Source organism: Microtus pennsylvanicus, chromosome 11 (assembly GCF_037038515.1).
Source record: "Microtus pennsylvanicus isolate mMicPen1 chromosome 11, mMicPen1.hap1, whole genome shotgun sequence".
NCBI lineage: Eukaryota > Metazoa > Chordata > Mammalia > Rodentia > Cricetidae > Microtus > Microtus pennsylvanicus.
The window spans coordinates 65,396,896-65,414,842 of NC_134589.1; the positions used below are offsets into that span (position 1 = coordinate 65,396,896).

Sequence of the window (17,947 nt, forward strand, 5' to 3'; positions counted from 1 at the left end):
CATCAAGTTGACAGTTGAGATTAGCCACCACAGGTCCTCCCAGGACATTGGGTCCCTCATTCTTATCATCATTGTTTAGTTGACTGTAGATCTAGTCACTGGGCGGGGTGGGAAGAGGGGCACGTGTCCATATACTTTCCCAGCAGCTTCTGCACAAAAGTCCATTGAAATTCAGAAGTCTGCAGAACAAGTCAACTTGCTTGTAACTCCAGCAGTCTTATGTGGAGATGGGGAATAAAGCACTAGAATCTCTCTCCATCCAGCATCCCTGGAGCACAGAGCAGCAAACAACAAAAGACCTTATCTCAGACAAGGTAGAAGTTGAGGACTGACACCATTGGTTATTCTATGACTTCCACATATGTTTTGTGGCATATGCATATCCACAATCACTCAGGTGAACATGCATGAACATACACATGCATATCACAAACACACACACACACACACACACACACTCATTTCATCTTCACATCAATCACTCCAAACACATTCCCCATGTGAAAAGGTTGTAACTGTCTTGCTAGCTTTTTGAGAAAGAAGGTCACTGTGAAGCCCAGGCCTAGAACTCACTGTGAAACCCAGGGTGGGCTCAAATGTAATAGCCTCTTTTGACCTCAGTACAAGTAAACACACTCAGATTTTTTATTTCTCATGTTTATTATCCTATTACATATCTTATTATTAAATTTTGCTTTAAAACGCCATAACTTTAAATAATGCATGCTGAGTATTTTTGTAGTGCTAGCGGTCAGACCCAGGACTTTGTCCTTACTAGAAGAGGCCTCTAATGTGGGGTCACATCTTAGATTGATATTGAACACTTTTCCCAAGAACTGCTTCGCCTCCACGAAAATCCTGCAAGGCACTGTAGCTGGTTTATTTTGCAAATGGCAAAACTGAGACTCATGGAAACTAAATACAACTCTGCCTTTTGCTACTTGAAAATTTAATAATTCTATGCAGTGCATTTTGCTCACATCATCATCACTCACTCCTCTTTCCCAACCACTTCTCTATCCCAACTTTATATTTGCCTTTTAAATTTACTTTTTAAAATCCAATTAGTCACTCTGAAACACAGGCTACCACTACACAGAAAGGACCAAGAGATGAGTGATCACGTACATAGCGGGACACCCCACTCTACAGGCCCTCCACAGTGGGGCAAAAACCTGGGCCCCTCCCCCACCTGCGTCAGCTTCTCTAGCCAGTCAGCTGGCAAGCTTCCCGCAGGTAGGCTGCACCAACACCCCCATTCTATCGATCAGACCCTGTAAGCTATAAGTCCCACTCTACCCCCAAATCCTTTATCCCCTGTGACCTCAGAGGAACTCTGAAACACAGGCTGCAACTACACAGAGAGGTTCAAGAGGTGAGTGACCACCCCACCCAGTGGGGCACCCCACTCTCTAGGCCCTCCACAGTGGGGTAAAACCCTGGGCCTCTCTCCTACCTGCTTCAGCTTCTCTAGCCAGCCAGCATGCAAGCTTCCCGCAGGTAGTCACATTCGACACTCAAACCCTCCTATTACCCATGACCTCAGAGGAACTCTGAAACACAGAGAGGTCTAATAGGTAAGCTGTTCCAATGCTACGCCCATCGATCAGACCCAATAAGCTACAAGTCACACTCAATCTCCAAATCTTCCTACCCATCCCCCTCCCAGCGACCTCAGAGGAAACTCCAAAGCACAGGCTGCAACTCCACAGAGAGGACTAAGAGAGGAAGTCTGAAGCATGGGCTGTGACTGTACACAGTGAACCATGAGAGTAATCACACCAAGAGAGCAGACCAAGAGAGACCTCAGTGGCTCCCTGAGACACAGACAGAGACAATACAGAGCAGACCAAGAACAGTTTCCAAAGACACAGACAGCTGCTGCAAGGATTGGGCCAAGAGGCAAAGACACTGTAGACAGCTCAAAGGATTGGAGTGTGTCCCTTCCAGGTGGCTCAAGCTGGTCTGAGCCTCTTCCAGGCAGCTCAGCTCATCTAAGAGTGTCTCACAATAGCCCCAACTGCTTATGCACTTTTGGAGTGCATAAATCTGGTCAGTTTTGGAGACTTCCTGAACTTTCCGGTTCTTTATTTCCTGAGATTAATGAGCTTCCTTGGAATGCTTTACTTCCCCTTAGAATATCCTGCGTCCACCCGGGGGGGGGGGTGGCGGTGGCGCACACCTTTAATCCCAGCACTCAAGAAGCAGAGGCAGGTGGATCTCTGTGAGTTTGAGGCCAGCCTGGTCTACAAGAGCTAGTTCCAGGACAGGCTCCAAAGCTATGGAGAAACCCTGCCTCGAAAAACCAAAAAAAGAAAAAAAAAAAGAATATCCTGGGTCCTAAGGAGCTTCCATCCAAGATGGGAGGTTTAGTCTTAGAGATGGGAGGTTTAATCTCAGGGAACTGCTACACAGCACTAACCTAGGGACTCACCTCTTTTCATCACTGGTCACTTCCCCATTCTGAAACTTGTTTCTGCCTCGGGACCTTTGTTTGCCCTTGATATCCCTTTTCCCAGGGATAGCCATTTTTTTTTTTTTAGCCTTTCAGATCTTGGTCTTAAAGACATATGCTGAAATAAGTATTCTTTGAGTTCCTTGGCAAAGTATTTATCAACTTTCATCTGGAAACGTGTATTTACTAATTTACGGTTACATTTTCCGAAGCCCTAACAGTAAGAAAAGCTCTAGGGAGCAGAGATGCTCACTGACTGTGGGGGTTCATCTCCACTGTCAACTTGGTTGAGTTCAGAATTAACCAGGAGACCCATCTCTGGCCGTGTCTGTAAGGGACCCTTTCTGACTGTGGCTACACGTGGTTTCGATGGACTAGCTGCTTCACGTTCCTATGGCCATGCCTTCCCCAACACGGCACACTGTTGTAGACTTTCTTAAACTGTGAATGAAGCTAAGTCCTTCCTTTTTTGCTTTTTAAATGTTACATTTATTTATTTGCTTGTTTGGTGGTGGTGGTGGTGGTGGTGGTGGTGGTGGTGGTGTGTGTGTGTGTGGTGTGTATGTGTGTGTGTGTGTGTGTGTGGTGTGTATGTGTGTGTGTGTATGTGTGTGTGTGTGTGTGTGTGTTGGAGGATAACTTGTGAGAATTTGTTCTTTTCCCGCCTTGTGAGTCCCACGGATTGAGCTCTGGTCATCAGACTTGGTGAAAAGCATCTTCAGTCTGGAGCCATCTCCCCATCTCTGTAAGTCCTTCCGGCCCGGCATTCTGTGAAAAAGAGTAAGAAGAGCGCCTAACACTCTTGTGTTTCCACAAAGCTGGGAGAGCACGGGGCATGTAGCAAACAAGGAAAGGGTTTGCTGAACAAAACAAAATGAGTGACACAGGAGAGAAAGAGACAGAGGGGGGTGAGGGGAGAGAGGAGAGAGAAAGATAGAGAGAGGGACAGAGAGAGACAGAGAGAGAAAGAGAGAGAGAGAGAGAGAGAGAGAGAGAGAGACAGAGAGAGAGACAGAGACAGAGAGAGACAGAGACAGAGAGAGACAGAGAGACAGAGAGAGAGACAGAGGGAGAGAGAAGGAAGGGCAGACAGGAAAGAGGAGAGGGGGTGAGGAATCCGATAGTTCTATTTTCCTAATTTTTAATGACCTGGTCCCGAAACCCACTTGCTTTCTGAACTGTTGGGAGAAACTTTTAAGAAAGGACAAAACCTAAAAGCTGATTTTCAGTCACTGTGATCCTCCAAACCACATCTCCGGCTTTTCCCAGATGGTTATTCGAAGGAGTAATACCTGAGAAATCGGTTGGTCTTTCACTCTTTGATATGACATCCGGAGTTCAGAGCGAGATGGAGACCCTTGGCTTAACTGTCAGGTTCCTCAGGCCTTCCTGGGTTTCTTCCCAGAGTCCTACAACACTGAGACTGGCCCTGCTGGGAGTATTTGCTCCTCCGGTGGCCCCAGCTCATTCTGTGTGAGCTGATTCTCTGGCTGCTTCCAAGCCACAGGGAGGTCCCACATCTCAGACTCCCACACACAAAGCCTCGCCAACCTGCCTGGCTCTCCCACGGTGCAGCTTAATACACTCATTGGCCCGCAGCCTGCCGGGGGCGGGGCTTGTGTGGTTCTCAGAAGGAATTAGCTGTGTGAGAGGAGCGCTCTGGAGGCTGATGCTCTTACTCTCACCGGGTCTTCTTCAGAAGCCTCTGCTTTCAGGGTTGTCCCCGCTCTGGCTCAGCTTGGGACGGAGCCTCAGATCAGGGGACACCTGTAGCCTTGAATTTTAACCTCAGCGATGGGAAAACATGAAAATGCTTCCTGGATCTACGATCCTCTCCTTCGGTACCTGAACAGCACAGAGGAGTACCTGGCTCACGTCTGTGGACCCCGACGCAGCCACCTCTCCCTCCCGGTGTCTGTGGCCTATGCGCTGATCTTCGTGGTAGGGGTGATGGGCAATCTTCTGGTGTGCTTGGTGATCCTCCGACATCAGACCTTGAAGACACCCACTAACTACTACCTCTTCAGCCTGGCCATCTCAGACCTGCTGGTCCTGCTATTTGGGATGCCTCTGGAGGTCTATGAGATGTGGCACAATTACCCCTTCCTGTTCGGGCCGGTGGGCTGCTACTTCAAGACTGCCCTCTTCGAGACTGTGTGCTTTGCCTCCATTCTTAGCGTTACCACAGTTAGCATAGAACGCTACGTGGCCATCGTCCACCCATTCCGAGCCAAGCTGGAGAGCACGAGGCGGCGGGCCCTCAGGATCCTCAGCCTCGTCTGGGGCTTCTCGGTGATCTTTTCTTTGCCCAACACCAGCATCCATGGCATCAAGTTCCAGTACTTTCCCAACGGGTCCTCCGTGCCCGGCTCTGCAACCTGTACAGTCATCAAGCCCATGTGGGTGTACAACTTCATCATCCAAGCCACCTCATTCCTTTTCTACGTCCTCCCGATGACCCTCATCAGCATCCTCTACTACCTCATGGGGCTCAGAGTGAGTATCCAAGGTGACTGGTTTGGGGCAGCATCCCTCCTGTTTTCACCCATTTTGAGTTCAAAGAAAGACTTAGCATGGAGGAAGGACATAAAATCAGAAGGGGGCATGGAGGATGACTTTAAGTGTGGAATTAAGAAGCAAGAGTTTGTAAGTATGTAAAATAGCTTCATGTGTAACCTTCACACGTGGACTCAGCATGTATCTCACAAGTATAATCAGTTTGGTCTCCCTTTGAACAGGGGGAAATTGCCACGAATGAAACAGCAAACCACAAGTCTTTGACTTTCTTTACCTGGTATCCATCATCCTCTCTAGGCTTGTTCACCTGTGTTTCTAAGAAAGTGCTAGAGCTTCCTAGGGATATCAATAGAGCTATCACTCATGGAAGAATCTGCCTCCAGGGTCTTGAGGAGAAACCTCACTTGGACTGTGCACAGGAAGTGACCTAGGGTCAGAGGGTCACATTCTAGGGGGACCCTTCCGCGTCTGCTACCTCATCGCTGCCCCTTTACTTCATTTTGAAGTTTTTCACTGTACCAGCTTGTGCTGAGGGTATTGGGTGTGCTCCCTGCTTAGCAGTCTGAGACAGACAGACAGCTGTGAAGGTCAGTATTTCCTTGTGGCGCCCTGCCCTTTGATTGAAATATCAAGCTAAATATACATATGGTTTATATTTCATATACATTGTACATATATATACATATATATATATATATATATATACTCACCTTGAAACCAATTTTATAGCAGGTAGGGATTGAAGGATGGAAAAGTAAACAGAACTTCTAAGTTAGAGTAGTATAAGGCATGATTAAGACACATGTGGGTTTCTGGGGAAAATCACTCGGTTTTCCCTATATCTTACATTTAGAGGTTCATTTTCCGAACTTGTGGACATAAACATTTTTCCCTTTTCTCTGGCTTCAAATTAAATGAGAGAATTTGTTTATGATGCATGTGGGGGTGAATCTATATTCTTCCTACTGTGTTCTGTACCCATATTCCTAGATGTGAGTCCTAACAACGATAGTTTTCTATTCATTTAAAGAAGTGGCTCACGCAGTAAACAGTTATGGCGTTATTTAGATTCTCAGGTGCTCGGCTGATGTGTGCCTTTAGGCAGGCTGCACATAATTCTCCTGGGATTGCTTTCCCATTTGGAGAATGGAAAGGTCACATCACATCATTTTCTAAGACTTCTTCTGCCTCTAACAGTCTGTGGCTCTTTTTTAAAAAGGCAAAGAGATTATGGGATAGACATGAGCTATATATAAATGAAAGAATTAAACACAAACACACATCCCATCCCATTCTCTGGCACTGTAACTCCAGATGCAGAGTCCCACCCCAGCCCATCTCTGAGAAAGGTGTTTATCAAGAAAGAAATGATCTTCTTTGAATACCGACTGTCCCAAAATGAATGGCCATGCTTGAGTAGGAGGAGCTTAATTTCAGTGTCATAGGCATGCAGGCACCAGAATGAATCTACGCAGAGAGTAGTGGTATATTCCCCCAAGATCTATGTCACGCTAGACCAGCTTAGACCACCGTTCCAGAATGTCCTGTGTATCTAACCCAGAGGAAAAGACTTTCATACATTTCTAAATATCACAATTCCCTAAAACCTTCTCTCCTTTTGTAACAATAGCATCGTGTTCAGTGCTAAACAATCATTTGTCTCGTGTGAGTTTGGGGGACATACCTAAGTTGAACAGCAAACAGATTTTTGCCCGAGTTTCATTGTGTTCCAGTCTCATGAATCCACAGTGTCTGTGTCCCAAACTGGGGCATCTCAGAGAATAGCCACCCTGCTTAGTGTGAGTAATGCAATTGATGACATCCTGTGCCAGAAAAGATGAAGTAAGAGTGAGTGGACCAGAGGGTGCCAAGAAAGGACAATGTCTGATTTGTCATTCTGAGAATTTAAACAGCCCTATGTCAGCGGCCGGCAGAAGCGTCACAACCTCTAGAACCCTTTTGTTGGAAGGTTCCTGCTACCCATCACCACACTTTCTTGGCCTTTTTGACTCTTGTCCACCCTTTCAGCCATGCTTCAAGTGTCATGCGTCAAGTGCACTTCCTTAGGGGAGCTCTCCTAGACCCCTGAACTGTCCTACCTCTGTTGTAGATGTCATTATTTCCAGTAACTTCCTTCATTACGATTTACAATCCCATGTGGACCCTTTAAGTGTACTCATTTCTCCCAACCCAGACTAAGTTCACTCAGGAAATGAGGCTGAATTACTTCCCTCATAACTGAGCTTTATCTTCTCTACATTTAAGGCAAAAGACTTGAAAACGTTGCCTCAAAGAGCCTTTGAATTTTCAAGATTTAAAGACATCCAAGTTGTAATGCTATTTGAGTTATTGAGTCTACTGAGAAGTCTAAAGGTGTGACTGAGTCTGGTTGCCACTGTCTTCAGGAAGCAGCCAAGACAATACCGATGAAAGCACAGGACAAATGAAGCCCTGTGTGTGTTCAAGGCTAAGGCTGAGCATTCACTGATGCTACCTCATTCCAATACATGCATTTCCACAGAGATGCTCTTCAGGCTCAGAACATCATAGAGACAGAAAGTACGTGATCCATGAGTAGCTTCCCAGTCATCTAGGAGGAAGTACTGGCAACGTCTAGCCTAATTCCTGTCTCTCTCACACATGACTTTTGTGTTGATGAGGGGACATGTCTGAATTACATAAACGTCAACTATGCCTGATAGACTGCAAAGAAGCAAGATAGTGATGGATGGATGGATGGATGGATGGATGGATGGATGGATGGATGGATGGATGGATGGGCAGACAAATGAGCTGATAGAGAAGTTGAAAGACAGACAACTAAGTATAGATCAGGACATTGTGTATCTATACCTATACTCACATATACACACATATATACTCAAGTGCACAAACACATACACCACACACACATCACACATCACACACCACACACACACATACCACAATCACCATGAACAGCTCATCAAGACAATAACTTGAAAGACAATCAGCCCCATGAATCTCACCTTGGTGCTTCATAGCTGGAGGTGTCAGATGGGTAAGTTTCTAAGGTTCTGAGCCTTGGATCATCCCATAGAGTGACGACAGTGTCTCATCCCTCCTTGTCACTCCCCTGAGTCTGATGGCAGAGTTCACACCGTTGATGACTGAGTATCATGCAGACCACCTGAAGTGAAATGCAAGTATTTAATATGAAAGCGTCATTTAACATTAACTGGACAAATGTCTTAGACTCTGTGAGTCAAACATTGTGAACCCTGATGGACACTTCACTATACATATATTCAGTCCATCTCTTCCTTAAGTTGACTGGTTGTGACATTATAACCTGAAGATACTTCAAGGTGAGAGGTAATTGATAAGTGGTTTTCTTTGGGTACAAACTACAATGGCCAGGAGGCTAGTCATAAAAAGAATTATCTGGAATGATTGTTTGTGTTTGATTTAAAGAAACGTTTTGCGGGAGTACAGACTTCCTCTGGGAGCTATGAAATTCAGCCATGAAGTGACCAACCGTTCAATATACTATTTGTTGAAAATAATTATGGAACAACCAACAACTCTCTCTTACATTGGCCCCAGTTTTAGGACCAGAATCAAAATAGTTTTTATTATTATTTCCCATTTATTGAAAAATAGGTTCTTTTCTCGTACAATATATCTTGATTACAATTTCCCCTCCCTTTATTCCTTTCAGCTCCTCTCCACCTCCCCGCCCATCCCAATCAATTCCCTTTCTGTCTCTCATTAGAAAAGAACAGGCTTATAAAAGATAATAACAAAACAAGAAAAAATAGAATAAGATAAGCAAAAACCACCACATTGAAGTTGGACAAGGCAAACCAACAGAAGGAAGAAAGCCCAAGAGAAGGCACAAAAATCAGAGACCAATTGTTCACATACTTGGGAGTCACATACAAAACTAAAATAAAAGCTACACACACACACACACACACACACACACACACACACACACAGGACCTGGTACAACCCCAGGTAGGCCCTATGCTTGTTGCTTCAGGCTCTGAGTTCACATGAGCTTTGCTCAGCTGATTCAGAGGGCCTTATTCTCCTGGTGTCTTCCATCCCTCATTTTTGCCTCCTCTTCCACAGTGTTTGCTGGGTTTTGAGGGGAAAGATTTGATAGTGACATCCCATTTAGAGCTGCATGTTCCAAGGTCTCTCCCTTTCTCGCTGCATAATGTCTGGTTGTGGGTCTCTGTATTTATTCCCCCTTCCTAGGTGACTCCAGGTTTTTGCCAGGTTGATGGCTGAGGTGAAGGCTAACATCTGTCAGACACAACACAACTGACTTAGAAGATGGACATTTTTCTCAGAAGAGACTCAGTAATCCCCATAAGGAGATTCATAAAGGCAAATAGCTGTTCTTGGGTATTTCAATCCATATCATGTCTTTTGAGATGTGGAACAATAATGACAACCAGCAGAAGAGCAATAGTTTACCACTTGTTGAGTACCTCATGCCTTGCTCTGGCATTCTTACCATATTAGGAACAATTTAGCATCTTCATGCAATCCCCATTGATTTCTACACCAGTGCAGGATTCCCTCAGTTCTTCTCAGGTTCCAGGTGACCCTAAAAGGTCAAATCTCAAATAACTTTTAACACCTCACTTTCTAAAAATATAGATTTTATGTAGAGAGCACTGTTAAGTTTAAAAGACAGGCAGACTAAGTTACCACACAGGTAGGTGCCTAGGACCCATGTGTTTCTGAGGACCGCTTGATTTTAAGGAGCATGCATTACTGTAGAGTCATAGGATATGGATTTGGGGAGCTATTGAGGTGAACTTTTAATGGGCCATTCTTCCAAGTTGTCCTTGAGAAGACTTTCTCATGATAACTTGCATCCCAGAAAGCTCACAGTTCATGGTCATACACAATTCCATTCATTTTTCATTTACCTTGCACTTAAAAATGTCTCCATACAACTCAGTGGGTTGATTCTAATGGAGCCTGAGAATGTGTAGAACAATTCAATTTTCCTTCCACTGGATGATCTCAGTTGATCCATCAGGACCCATGTCACCACCAGAGAAGGAATCTCAGCTTGACTGTTGGCACATGAAGGGAGGCTTAGCTTAGACCTGAATTCCACAAAACAGACATAGCTCTCAGTGAAAGCTTGTTCAGGAAAAATACATGAGGCTGTCACATACCCAGCCTCCTTTCTGGTTTCTAGGGACCTTAAAGCCTGCACACAGAAGCACTGTGAGTACTTTTCTCATGGTGCCACACGAGAGACCACTGTAATTCCTACCTCAGAAGCAGTGAAGAAGGGATTCCTTCCATTCCCAGGAGGACAGAAGCAAATATGTGAAACCCAACTCCAGTTATCCAACCATTGGGACTAGGGAATGGGACAGTCTGATCTGTTAGGTTATTTGGTGACAGGACCAGGAACTGGAGTTGGGACTAACTCAGCTTAATCTTCCCTGTCATCTTGATTGGATTTGAAATCACCTAGGAGACACACCTCTGGGCATTTTTCTGAGGACATTTCCAGAGAGGTGTAACTAAGGGAGGAATACCCACCCTGAATGATGGTAGCAGCAGCCCATATGCTGGGGTCCCAGCCTGAATGCAAAGGGGATGTAAGAGAAAGGGAATCCAGCACAGTATTGGTCTCCCTGTTTCCTGACTGGGATGCAATGTGACCATCTGCTTCATGCCCCTGCCTCTCGGACCTCTTCTCCCTCTCCCTAAAGGACTCCCCTCAAACTGTGCATCAAACTAACAACTAACCTTTTCCCCATAAGCTGTTTTTTGTTTTGGTTAGGTATTTTGTTATAGCAATGGGAAAAGTGAGTAAAACGCCAAAGTATTAAGTGAGCATGGAGAAGGAATAAACAGCCTAAAGAGAGACGTGGGGTGCTGCTGGTGAGAGAATAAGAGGGGAATGCCAGAGAATTAACAGACTCTGGACTTCTAGGTGTGGACTGGTCTCAGGTCATGAGAGTTTCTGTCTTCTGGCACAACATCCCCACAGACAGAAAGCAGATCCAACAGAGAGAGATTCCACCACCAGATGGATAGCACAGCTCTCTGGTGCTTGTGGACCTTGGAGGAATAAGAGAACAATAGGCTAGAGCTGCTGCATCTTCAGGAGTAGGTGGGCCTGAAATAGGCTAGTAAAGATGGCCTGTCAGGTCATGCTGACATCCCAAACTTACATTAGTACAAGGATCGCACTATAATCCAATTAGGATAAATATATGTCAGTGTTTAAAATTCTGAAGGATATGCAGTTTTATCAGTAGAATTGGACAATCAGCATGTCCTAAATTATGCCTGTCAGGACAGTGTCAGGGAATCTGCTGAAAAGGGCTGGGAATGTATTATTCAAAGAAATGTGGCTCCCTTTCAACTGAGGGGCACTTGTGAGATACCAATGTGTACAGTGGGGAAAGGGTTGCATTAAACCTTAGAAAATCCGCATGGCTCGTGAGCACGTTCAAGATGTTGAGAGCCGCACAACATAGTGGTTTGAATGAGAATGTCCCCCATATGCCTATATATTTGCATGCCTAGTCCCCAGTCAATGAACTGTTTGGAAGGATTGGGAGGTGTGACCTTTGAGGTTTCAAATGCCCACTCCAGGCCCAGTGTCTCTCTTTCTCTTTGCCTACTGCCTTTGGATCAGGACGCAAAGCTCTCAGCTACTACTCCAGCACTCTGCCTTCCTGTTTGCCACTATATTTCCCACCATGATGATCATGGACTGAAACTGTAAGCAAGCCCCCAATTAAATGCTTGCTTTTATAAGTCCTTAATTATGAGGATTGCCTTAGTCATGGTGTTTCTTTCAGCAACAGAGCAGTGACTGAGACACACAACAGATAGCATAACAGTCACAAGATCATAGTATTTTGTTCTCTGAAATCTCCTATCACGTGGAATAGAGTCTTGACTCTAATGATGTGTCTAACAAAAATGAAAGAAATTCAGTGACAGGAAGGGCCTAGCTAGTGTTTTATTGCTATTGTCCACTTCAGGATTAAGCATCTTGGCCGTGTGTGTGTGTGTGTGTGTGTGTGTGTGTGTGTGTGTGTGTGTGTTTATATAATATTTATTAACACACTACAGAACTAGGACTGCATACAACTGCTTATTAAAAACTTGGTTTTTCTGTATCTTGCCCATAGCCCTGTCCAGTTGAGTCAGAGGACCTAGACTGAATTCTGCCCCCAGTGAAGTATTTAAAAGTTTAAAAACATTTCTTTAAGTGCTTTTGGTATACCTCCAAAGTTTTCTCTCCCTAACCACCTCTCTACTTCTCTTTCAGCTGAAGAGAGATGAATCCCTTGAGGCAGACAAACTGACTGTGAGCATTCACAGACCCTCCAGAAAATCAGTCACCAAGATGCTGTGTAAGCTGCTCGCTTTCTTTCACTGTTTGTTTACTTTTTGTTTATAAGAGCAAAAGACTTGTGCTTGGCACTGATGTGCTGGCCAAGATGCTCTTCTTGGTTTCCAGAAGGTTCTTTGACTTGCCTGCTTTGTTTCATCTTTGGCTTTAAGCGTTCAAAACCCTGTGCTAGGTTACAGCTGCCAGGATGCCTTCCAAGTGCTATGAAATAAATCACGCTTGCACGCCAAGCCTGAGCACTGCTCTCTGTAAGATGAGTGGGGGTGAGTTCTGAACCTGGTTGTGTTCCAGCATTCTTCAGACATGTGGTACAGGTCATGGAGGATCCTGCACGCACTCGCAAATGCTTACACACACAGTGTTTTATAACTCGCTTCAGGGGATTGTGACCTCCCAATGGCCATGTAGACTCGGTGAATTTTTTTAATTCCAGATAAAGAACAACTAGCCATGAATTCTTCCGAGTAAATTATTCCACCTAGGACATTGTGTAGCCTTGCATCAAAACATCATCCTGTTTAAAAACAAAACAGTAAAAATCGTCTTTTTATTGGAAAATACACATTCTTGTAAGAGACAAACTATTTTAAGAAATCCAGATACTTACCAGCCTCTCCCAAAGGGATGCTAGACAAGTCAGTGAACCCATGGGCTGGGGAGACGGATCAGAAGCTAAACCCTTGCCATGTAAGCATGAGCACTGGGGGTCCGATCCCCAGAGCCCACATAAGTGCTGCTGGGAGTGACTATCCTCTTATAATTCCATTCTTAAGACAGCAGAGATGGGGGTCCGTAGCAAGTTGGCTATGGAGACTGGCAGTATCAATGCACTCAGGGTTTCACTGTGAGATCCTGCCTCAGTGAATAAGGTAGTGAGTGATTGAGGAAGTTTCCTCACTCAACCTTGGGTCTACACACACACACACTCAAACATGAATGAATACACATGCACATACCTATACATGCACATATGTGTATATATACACACATATATACACACACACAAGTGGAAAAAAGAAAATAAAAAACACTAATCAAAGCAACCTCAGTCTTCCAGGAGAGACACTGAGGAGGCGTGTGGAACATAAACTTTTTAAAATACCATCTAGATTCAGAAAGAAAAGAATGCCCAGGCTAATGTGCACACAGAGCATGGAGGCTGTGCCCTCTGTGAACAAAACCCGGAAGTTGCTGGCCTCCTGAGGAGTTGACACTTAAAGTTGCTCTCTCTCTCTCTCTCTCTCTCTCTCTCTCTCTCTCTCTCTCTCTCTCTCTCTCTCCCTCTCTCTCTCTCTCGTGCACAAGCGCACACACAAAGACACACAAGACATACACAATAAAGGAAAAATTTATCTTGGGACAAGTACTTTGGGCCTATTATGAGGCAGAATATCACTGCTATAGGAGAGGGAAGGAAGGAGGGAGAGAGGGAGGGAGGGAAGGAGGGAGGGAGGAAGGGAGGGAGGGAGGGAGCTTACTCAGGAGTGGATAGCTGCCATCCTGTCCTTTTGGAGCTTCCAGTCACTTGCCCCTTCAGCTTTGGGCCTGTGATGAGGTGGAGCAAAGCTGCTCACCTCACAGTGTGCAAACAGAAAGGAAAGGAGTAGCCCCCAGTCTCCCTTCAAGGCCCAGCAAATGCCTGCCTCCTCCATCTAAAGTCCTCAAGTTTCCACCCACCCAGCCCAGACAGCACCATCCACTGGGGACCATGCCTTGGAGGCATGAGGTTCTGGGCAGCTGTTAGAATCCAAACCCTAAGAACTCGCTGAAAAACTGTGAATTTAATTGTTGAGTTGTTCCTAAGACAACCTGATCTAATCATGAATAAGTCTCTAAACATATGCTGAGAGCATGCTTTGATTTCCACAGTCAAGAGGTTTTGGAACTTTGAAATATACTCAGTTCTATTTGAAATATTCTAAGGAGAAACATACAAGAAATCTTAAGGAGATGTCTTGGTGATTAAGAGCCTTTGATATTCTTGCAGGGGATTCACGTTTGGTTCTCAGCACCTACACTGGGCAGCTTACAACCTCCTATAAGGCCCTATTTTGTCCTCCATAGGCACTGCAGACATGTGGTACACAAAGAGATAAGCAAGACAACATACCTATGCATAAGTAAAAATAAATATTTTTTAAGAAAAAAAAATCAATCAATCAATCAATCCTGGGGCCAGTGAGATGGGTCATAGGGCAAAGGCACTTGCTGCCAAACCTGAGATTGATCTCCAGGACCTAGTAGAAAGAAAGAGCTGATTTCAAGAAGTTGCCCTCCAACTTGCACATGTGTGTTGTGGCATGCGTACGTGTGTGGTGTGCACACAATACACAAACAGCAATAGCTGGACTTAGTGGGTTCTCAACAAACCCATCAAGTTGAAATGGGGACATATTGAAAGTCATGGAATGGAAGGAATTGGAGTGGAAAAATAACAGGTAACGATGTGATACTTTATTATGTGAATTTCTGGAAACTTCAAAAACAAAAAAAATCATGTAAAAATTATAAACTTTAAAAGAAAATGTAGGTAATTGTATAGAAAACTGATCCCAGAGCCATATGATTAATTCTTATGTTTGACTATTCTTTCTCTCTGGGAGCTCATCTGCCTGTAGCAGTCAGCACTCAGCTAAGGTGGCCGGGAACCCTGATAAAAGAAGGAAGCTGCTGGGGACTAGCATCACATCCCTCCCTGGCCTACTCCGTCATCTTGTCTCCCACTTCCCTTTCCAGTTGTCTTGGTCCTCGTGTTTGCTATCTGCTGGACCCCTTTCCATGTGGACCGGCTCTTCTTCAGCTTTGTGGAGGAGTGGACTGAGTCCCTGGCTGCTGTGTTCAATCTCATCCATGTGGTATCAGGTAAAGGCTTGGTGGGCTCAGGGTCATAAGGGTTCGGTAGCTTTTCCTTGGCTCTGCCCTGAGGCGTCACCATACAGGCAGCTCACAGAGACCCAGACTTCTGTTAAGGGAACAGCAGGAGCTGATTGTATTCAGGGATTAAAAATGTTTTGAGGAAAAACCCCAACTCTACATGTGAGTGTGATAACCATCATCAATATGACAGCAAAAAACACATGAAAAGAAATGCTTTTCCCAAAGGTGCAAAGCTGTAAGGCGAGTGAAAATGGGGCTCAAGTCCAAGCCATTGAATGTCAAGTTCAAGGTTTTTTCCAACCTACTACACTTAGGTTCTGGGTACTTCTGCCCACATGCTTCTGCTGTCACTGGCTCATTCTGTGGACTGTCAAGGACATAGCCAGAGGGTAAAGGTTAGATGCACACACACACAACAGCTCAGGCTAGAAGGAAGGATGGAGGAAAGAAGAGAAGGAGGGGAGAGAAAGACCATACTGGATAAAGCCACCATTTCTGCCTCTGAACATTTTTACCCAAATACACATTCTCTCCCTTTACCAACTATCCACATCAAGGTACAGCTGGTGTCATTCACCTCCACTGAGTGACTCCTGACCACAGTCATCTGTTAGAATAGAATAACTGCTGTAGCCTGGCTGTTGATGTCATACAGGATCCTAAAAGATGGCATTGTGTATCCTTGTTTCTAGCTTTGCCTGGGGTTCCTGACTCTGCTACATTCTTCCAAGTACTTAGAGGGGGGAAAAAGTCTAAATCCCCTGCCTTTCAATGTGCTTTGAAGTTCCCAGAATGCCCTAGTAAGCATTTGACCCATGTCCAAATGAACAGACATGTCTCCTGTTCCAGAGAGGACACTGACCATAGACACAAAGAAGGGGTTCCATCCAAGTACAGTTTGTTAAACTGATGAGTCACTGGGGTTACTAACAGGAATGAGAGCAATTTATGGGCAGCTATATCATTGAAAAATGTATCTCTCAGCAACGGATAACTGTCTATAAACCCTTGGAAGGGGCACAGCCTCATAAGCCTCTTCCCAAACAACTGTTAACTGTCTAAATCTTTGAGGAAAGGCAGGCAAGCCCTTCCCCTGTAATGGGAAGTTAATGGGGACACTCTTGGGTAGTCTCCAATGGGTGATGGCAGTTGACAGTTCAAGAGGGCGATGGCCATGACTGTGTCTTGCTTGGACAATGCTGTTTGATAATACACAGTTTCCACCAGAATATCCTGCCCCTATTTTCCAGAAAGAATTAAAGTGCCAGTGTTTGTCTAAGGGCACAGAACAAAGGAGGGCCGCAGTGCTAACCTCTCTTAAGCTCCATTGGTGTCTTAGAGAAACAGACCAGGCTATGATAATAAGAGTGGGCATATGGGAGATGGAGAGAGGCTCTGTGGCTAAGAGCCCATGCCGCTCTTACAGAGAACCCTACCTTGGTTGCCAACCCCCATATGGGTTTCTTACATGCCTGTAACTCCAGTGCCAGTGGGTCAGACACCTTCTTTTGGCCTCTGTGGGTACTGCTACTCATATGCACACGTGCGCACACACATACACAGAAAAGTAAATCTCTAAAGAGAAGAATGCATGTATAACAAGCAGAGAAATGGCAATATACAAGCCTCCTGGTGAACGAAATAAATGGTAATATATAATTACTCAGTGGACGAGCTATCAAGGGAAGCAGGAGTGGGTAGGGAAGGGACATGGTGGGGGAGGGGTGATCTCACTATGAGAAGTTTTCAATTGAATGAGGAATCTCAACAGGGACCACGTGCTGACTGATTTACCCAGCTTCACCACTGTGGCCTCAAATAATAGCTTTAATTGAGAATCCAATGAAGAAACAAACCTCCTTTCTCTGATACTTGAGCATCTCTTATTAGGGGCACTATCCAGCTCCTTGGGAACGCCATGGCTCTTTCATGGCTCAGTGTTCGATTCCCGAGTGCCCAGGTGGATCTTCTCTTAGCCTTTCATATTCTCAGTGAATGCCCTGTATACCCAACTGCTTCCAGGAGAGGCCATCCCGGGGTTCCCAGGCCTTTGCTAAATATGTACACTCTGTCCTCCCTTGTCATGTCTTCTTGAATCCGTCATTTGCAGGTGTCTTCTTCTACCTGAGCTCAGCCGTCAACCCCATTATCTATAACATCTTGTCAAGACGCTTCCGGGCAGCCTTCCGGAATGTCGTCTCTTCTTCCTGCAAGTGGTGCCGTTCCCAGGCTCTCCCACCAGGACCTCCGGCCCAGAAGATCATCTTCTTGACAGAATGCCACCTTGTGGAGTTGACAGAGGAGACAGGCCCCCAGTTCCCCTGTCAGTCATCTCTCTACAACTCACACCTCTCCTCTCCACAGCCCCCTGTGTTGGACAGGTACCATGAAGGGAGTGGTCAGAGGACCACGTCAGAAGGCCTGGATTCTGTGGATTGACACCCCTCTAAGCCCCAGCAAGCAAGGAGGGGCATCCTGTCACCTGTGCCTCCTGTGTGGCATTAGGAAGACAAGACTCTTAGATCCCACATTCTCGTGACTTTTTTGATGTAAAAGTCAAGACTTCGTTCTAGGTCACCGTGCAGACATTGCTGATTTAGGCTCTCCATCTTTCCGTACTGCGCGTTTTCAAAACTGTGATTGCAATGCCCCATGTGAGTCTTTTAAAGACGCTCTCAAAATGGTTGAGTTTAACAGAGTGAAGC

General features: G+C 45.3%; 1 protein-coding gene across 1 annotated transcript; it reads left to right on the forward strand.

Moving 5' to 3' along the window:
* The first annotated feature begins 4,249 nt into the window (after positions 1-4,249).
* Positions 4,250-17,632, forward strand: Nmur2 (neuromedin U receptor 2). Its single transcript, XM_075989596.1, is given in 5 exon segments — positions 4,250-4,951; positions 12,282-12,366; positions 15,102-15,227; positions 17,353-17,591; positions 17,594-17,632. Coding segments are annotated over 5 exon segments (1,191 nt in total).
* Positions 17,633-17,947: the final 315 nt, after the last annotated feature.